Source organism: Condylura cristata, unplaced genomic scaffold (genome assembly GCF_000260355.1).
Source record: "Condylura cristata isolate star-nosed mole 26May11 unplaced genomic scaffold, ConCri1.0 scaffold00020, whole genome shotgun sequence".
Taxonomy (NCBI): domain Eukaryota; kingdom Metazoa; phylum Chordata; class Mammalia; order Eulipotyphla; family Talpidae; genus Condylura; species Condylura cristata.
In genome coordinates this window covers 27,486,125-27,492,124 of record NW_004567121.1, presented here as the reverse complement: position 1 = coordinate 27,492,124, position 6,000 = coordinate 27,486,125, and the positions used below count along the sequence as shown (strand labels likewise).

General features: G+C 43.1%; 1 protein-coding gene across 2 annotated transcripts in view; it reads left to right on the top strand.

Moving 5' to 3' along the window:
• Positions 1 to 6,000, top strand: part of EPT1 (ethanolaminephosphotransferase 1) — a 40,846-nt gene continuing 34,846 nt past the window's right edge. For both annotated transcript variants that reach the window (XM_012727611.1, XM_004686382.2), the window contains exon 1: positions 1 to 154. In XM_012727611.1, the coding sequence (XP_012583065.1) occupies positions 98 to 154 (57 nt within the window). In that variant the 5' untranslated portion in view covers positions 1 to 97. The remainder of the gene's footprint in view (positions 155 to 6,000) is intronic.

Here is a 6,000-nt window from a genome sequence, read left to right as displayed (position 1 = left end):
GTCCATCCAGCCGTGCCTCGCCGGTGTGGTGCTCTAGCTTCTTTAGCCTGTCGCGGAGAGTCGCTGGCCCGCGGCCGCTGGGCGTTCGAGGGTCGCCATGGCTGGTTATGAATACGTGAGCTCGGAGCAGCTGGCTGGCTTTGATAAGTACAAGGTAGCGCGAGCCCCTGTGGACGCCCCTTTCCCTCCTCGTTCCGGCCTCTCCCCGGCAGCTGAGGGGCCAGCGCGGACGGTGTCACCTTGTGCCGCGTGGCCCCGGGCGGGCTGGGGGGCATGTCCCCGGGGTCCTGCCTCGTCTTGGGGCTGGGGGTCGAGGGTGCGTGGGGACACCCTAGGCCCGCCGCCGGCGCCCGGCACCCTCCCGCCCGGGGACTGCCTTGTTCTTAGGAGATCGCTCGGCGAGAGTGGAAGCGAGATTATCCCGTTCTCCTCACTTCATCGGCGTCATGATTATTATTGTAGCCCCCCAGAGGGGTGCACTCCCTCTGCGGTGTCTTAAAGGTCTGCATTTTGATGAAGTTTTTACCCGCCGCTTTTGCACACAACTTCAGAGATGGAGAAGGTCGTTTGGCCGTGGAAGCCCGGGGAGGGGCAGTGAGTAGCGCACCTACTGCCGATGGCCCCGCTTCACTGCCATTAGGAGGCTTCTTCGACAGTAGCAGGTCCCGCCGGGACTGCCAGATGTAGACGGACGCAGGAAGGATTGTGCCGGGGCATGAGCGCCGGCTTTGGAGTACTTAAAAACTTGATACCAAAATCCAGTTTCTCTGTTTGGCTTTCGGCCAAGTGATCTACTCTGCAAGATGATTATCAGAATTTGAAAAGCTCCTCGCACATTAGGGCGCCTCCAATAAAGGATGGTTAACTTTCTTCAAAATCTGGTTCTCCTGCATTATTCCCATATCAGTGAATGACCCCCCCTCCCCACCATCCAGTTGTCCAGGCATGAAAATGTGGCCAGTAACCTTTCATCTTTGTTATCTGTGTCACTTATTTCTGATTTCCCTACCCCACCCACTAGCCAGTGAGTCACCAGGTGCTGTCCTGTGTGTTCTATTGTTTTTTAGCCTCGGGGTTCCGTATCAGGACCAGTGCAGACACTTTCAGTAATCTTTCACTTCGGAATAGGTATAGAAGATCTTAGAGTAGATTGACAGAATCTGCAGGGATGATGGAACAGAGTTCTCACAGATTCCACACCTGATTGCCCGTTTTTAACATCTTACGTTCGCACAGTCACTTACCACAATTAATAAATCAGTACTTACACATTATTATTAACTGAAGTACATACTTTGTTCAGATTTGCTTATATTTACCTAATGCTCTTCTTTTTGGTTATAGGATCTTGTCTGGGACACCACATTACTTTAGTCACCATCTCCTTAGGGCCTTCTTGGTTAGGGAAAATTGCTTTACCTGGTTTTGTTAAGCTTGATAGTTTTGAGGCGTTCTGGTTAAGTAGTTTGCAGAATGTCTGCAGTTGGAATTTGCTATTTTTTCCATGAGTAGACAGGTGTTGTGAGTTTTGGGAGGAGGATGACAGATTAAGTGCCAGTCTCACTGCATCGTATGAAGAGTACATGCTGTGAAATGACTTACCACGTTGATGTTGACTTTGACCACTGGGCTGAGGTAGCATTTGTCAGGTTTCTCTTTGTAAAGTTACCCTCTTAGGAAGGAAATCATAGTGCACACACTACACTTAAGCAATGGAGAAGTAGGCTCTGTTTCCTTGAGGGCAGAGTATCAATATAATTTATTTGGAATTCTGTCTTTTCTTTCCAGTGTATGTTTATTCAATCAGTATGTATTTATGAATATTTACTTTATCCTTTGGGTTGTAATCCAGTATTAAATTTTATTGCTTACCCATATCTGCTTTTGCCCTTCAGTTCTTTCTGGAACTGGAAACTGAAATTCATAGTGATCTGCTCACATCACTTCTTTGCATAAAACCTTCCACAGTCTTCTCATTGTTGGAAGGAAGTACCGAAATCTATCACATGGTCTTTCAGCTCTGAACGATCCAGTCCTCATCCGTGTCACCAGCTTCATGTCATACCACTTGCAGAGTTTCTCCCCCACTCCCTTTTCTGAACTACATTGTCCAGTACTGTTATATGTGCCAAGAGTGTAACTCCCCCATTTACGTTTATGTTCACATCTTAAACTTAGAGGAGGGTGACTAAGTGCCCTGGTCCCCACCAGCCCCCCCTTTCCCTTTATTGTAAGTGTGTGCTCTCAGCACCCTCTGCTCCTTTGTGGAATTAGTTCTTCAGTGTCTTTCCATTAGAAGGTAATGTTTTATGCACCTCCATGGCCTAAGTCTGGTGCTACTGTGCAGGCACACTAGTTCCACAGTAGACACTTGTGGGTTGAATGAATAACTGAAGAAAATCAATGGATTTTGTCTAATTAGAATCAGGAAAACTAAGGCTCCTTAGGCGGTCACATGGTACATCCCTCTACCTTTAAGCAATAGCTCTTTGAACTGACTTGTCTTACAATTTTAAGTGGGGAGAAATTATAGACCTTGTCTAATAACCCAGGATAGGATTTACAGCTTTTATCAAAGAAGGCTGTTAACCCACATGTCTCCTGTTTTGCCTTAAACTCTACTCCCTTTTCGTTATCGGTTCTCATTGTAAATATTGACACATGAAACTTGTGCTTCCCCACTACTATCTGACTTCTTGGGTAAATGCCAATAGAATAAATGTTCATTTGCAGCAGTGTACCTAGTAGAGAGCCTTTTTCTTATTAGCAGACATCTCTAGATTAAAATCTCCAACTCTGTATGTGTCCTAATTTACAGGAAATTTCAGTGTGGCTTTCTGGGCCTATCTTTTCCCTTCTTCTGTTATCTGACTCATGTCCTGTGTCTAACGGCAGATTTCCTATCATCCTGGAAAACAAAGATCAATTTAGTAAGTGTCTGGTGTTCACTGAAATAGTTTGTTGATATATAACTACTTTAGTTATAATGAGGTTTTTTTAAAGGGGAGAGCCACAAGTTGTAATGTACAGTACTTCTGGTAGAGGGTTCTTTACTCACGGTTACAGTCATATTAAAAAATATGAATCCAAAGATCCAAAAGAAAAATGTGTGTGCTTTATTTTACTGACATGTGAGTTGCACCTAGAGACCTTTTTTCGTTCTGGATCACACATGCCCACCACGTGGTCTTCAACAGTAAGTGTTTGATGAATGCTTATTGAATTAAAACAGTGTTTGGGGATGATCGTCCCATAAGAGGGTAAAGCGGTAAGATATTTAAAAGAGGTTTGTTCCCTTATGTGACCCTGCTTAGTAGAGAAAAGTGATACAGAAAAAAATTGCTCCTATAAAGGTAGTGGTTAGAAAAATTACTTTTGAACTAATTTAATTTCTTTATGTTCCCTGAGGTATATCAGAGAGCTACAGTTGGAAACCTGACAGTTATTCAGAATAACAGCTGAAAGAGGTGCACACTTAGAGTGGTAATTAGGTCTCTGTGTAAGGAACTAGACAAGTGATTTGCAGTACAGAAGAGAGCATGGGTTGGCCTCTGTCTCTGTGCTGTCTTATGTCTTAACATTTGCATTCTCTGTTGTGTTACCACAGTTACAGTAAGCAGTTAGTTAGAATAATTAGTTGATTGTCTGCCCTTTTCGTTACCATGTGAGTTCAGAGAGGGTAGGGGCTATATAGCTCTCTTGACCGACTTAACCAAAGACTAGCACAGGAACAGCAGGCACTCAACAAACATTTATTGAAAGAATGAAAGTGTGAAGAATGTAAACCATTGTGGAAGCATGGTAAAAGGGAACTGTGCATCTTCTGGGTAGGGGAAGGAGACTTCTGGAGTTTGCATGTGAAGATGGCAGGGGTTTAACTGCTGCTTTTCTGTTGATTATTAATCTATCTTCAGACACTGTAATTACAAAGTCTGAAGGGATTTCACTCCTGAAGCGTGTCTATCATTTGTTCGCTCTGCCTGTCTTCTCTTTGGTTAGCTTGTTGTCTTGGTAGGATCTTCCCACTATCTTAAGTGTGAAGCTTCTGTTGCAGTCACCTAGGGTGACCTAAGGAAGGCATGTACCTGACAGTGTAGCACTTAGTTTCAAATTGTATCATTTACTTCAAAGAGAAAGTGTCCTGTGAAATACCTTGTTTGGTTTCAGGAATATTTTATAATGAATTGGTTTCTGCTATTATGGTAATTAACTCAATTGTCAACCATCTGATTATAGGAATTGTGATAATTGTGAATTCATTAGTATCTCAATTAAGAGGTTGGAAAGAGACTGGGTGCATCTTGATGGTAAATGCTTACTTAGAACTAGAATCTGGCCTTCACCCACATTGGTTCAGACAGTTTAATTTTGCTTAGTATGATTTAAGATTTTCTCCAAGGCCCACTCTGAGGTATGGCATTGAGGCTGTAACATTAAGCTGGGCTAAAACCCCTGCCTTCAAGGAACCCAGTTTGGTGGCTTAGAGACAAGTAAATAAATAGTTATAAATAGTTAATACGTGTGGTCAGGTAAGTGCTGTGTACTGTGTGTGGAAGAGGAGAAGGAAGCAGCTTCCAGGAAGCAAGCATTAGAGGCCGGAAGTCTTGGGAGAAGGGATGGAGGGATGACAGAACTCAGTTGAGAACAGGAAGGCTTGAGTTAGACACCCAGCTGTTACCAGGTGAAGGGAGTCACCATTACAGAACAGAAAGCAAGGAGTGCTGAGGGGTGAGGAACTAAGATTGTATTTTCTGGGAACTATGGGAGTAGGTGTTTAAACATAAGGCTGGGAGGGCCGTGGGGCCTGTTGGAGGGACTGATTCGATGCAAAGACGTCTGGTTTACCCTGGCATCAGAGTCACCTGGGGAAAATGCTTAAATAGCAGCATTTTCGCCCATTTTGGGAGGCTCAGATTGGATAGATTGCTATTAGTGGTATGGTAAATAAATAACCTCAGCTGGTCATTAGGCACATGGTAGTAGAACCGCTTAATTTTAAATGGGATGAGAGCTTAATTTTAGAAAGTTCCACTGGCAGCTTGTAGAAAATGAATGGATGATTGAGGTTCACATCATCTGGAGACCTTTTAGGATTTCTTCTGGATAAAACTAGGTCTTCTAGAATTCAAAACTTGCCCGCTTAGTTTAGCCAACAGATTTGTTTTGTTTGGCACACACCTATTTAATTGTTTTTTTTTTTTTTTTACAAATATATATAATAGTTTATTTTTACATCATTTTGAGGCACACACCTATTTAGTTTTAAAAATTATTCTCTTTACTATGAAAGTCCAGATTTTTAAATTCTCTTGAAAAACTACAATATTGGACAATATTGGTCCAGACCTTCTTGACAAGAATCCCCTGGAGCTGAATTGTGCCCTTTTCAAAAAGAGGATTGGTCTTGAAACAGATGCGGTGTAGTAAGCCAGTGTTACCTCAGTGTTAAAAAGGGCTGGGGTGGGCGCTGGTGAGTACCGCTCTCGTTTGCCTTTTCCCTGCCATTCTCGATCCTTCCTGCAGATTTACTTTTTTCACTTTACCCGTTTTATTACAGTGGACATTGAGTTTGTGACGTTTGATTTAAGATTTAAAATTGACAGAATATGGTGAGTGACGAGCTGGAGGGGTTGAGGAGGGTACCATGAGAGATGGGATCTGGGACCACTCAGGTTCTCCTAGGTGACTGGGTAGATAGAGGGGCAGCACTGAGGGGGATTTCTGTGACGTGTTAACCCTAAAAGGTTCTTTGGTAGCAATAGCACCTAACATTTGTTGAATCTAAGATTTAATTCTCATGATATCCCAGTGAGGAAGTATTGTTCATGAATATCGAAGCACAAGAACGACTGCACCCTGAGAGTGAGTACAGCTATACTTCAGATGATATGTGATGATGAATCTGCCGGGAAACACAAATCTTTGTGCAGGGCACTTAGGTGAAAGTGTACTTGAAATTAAAGCAGAAAACTTATGTTTTTAATGAATGTCATCTGTGGA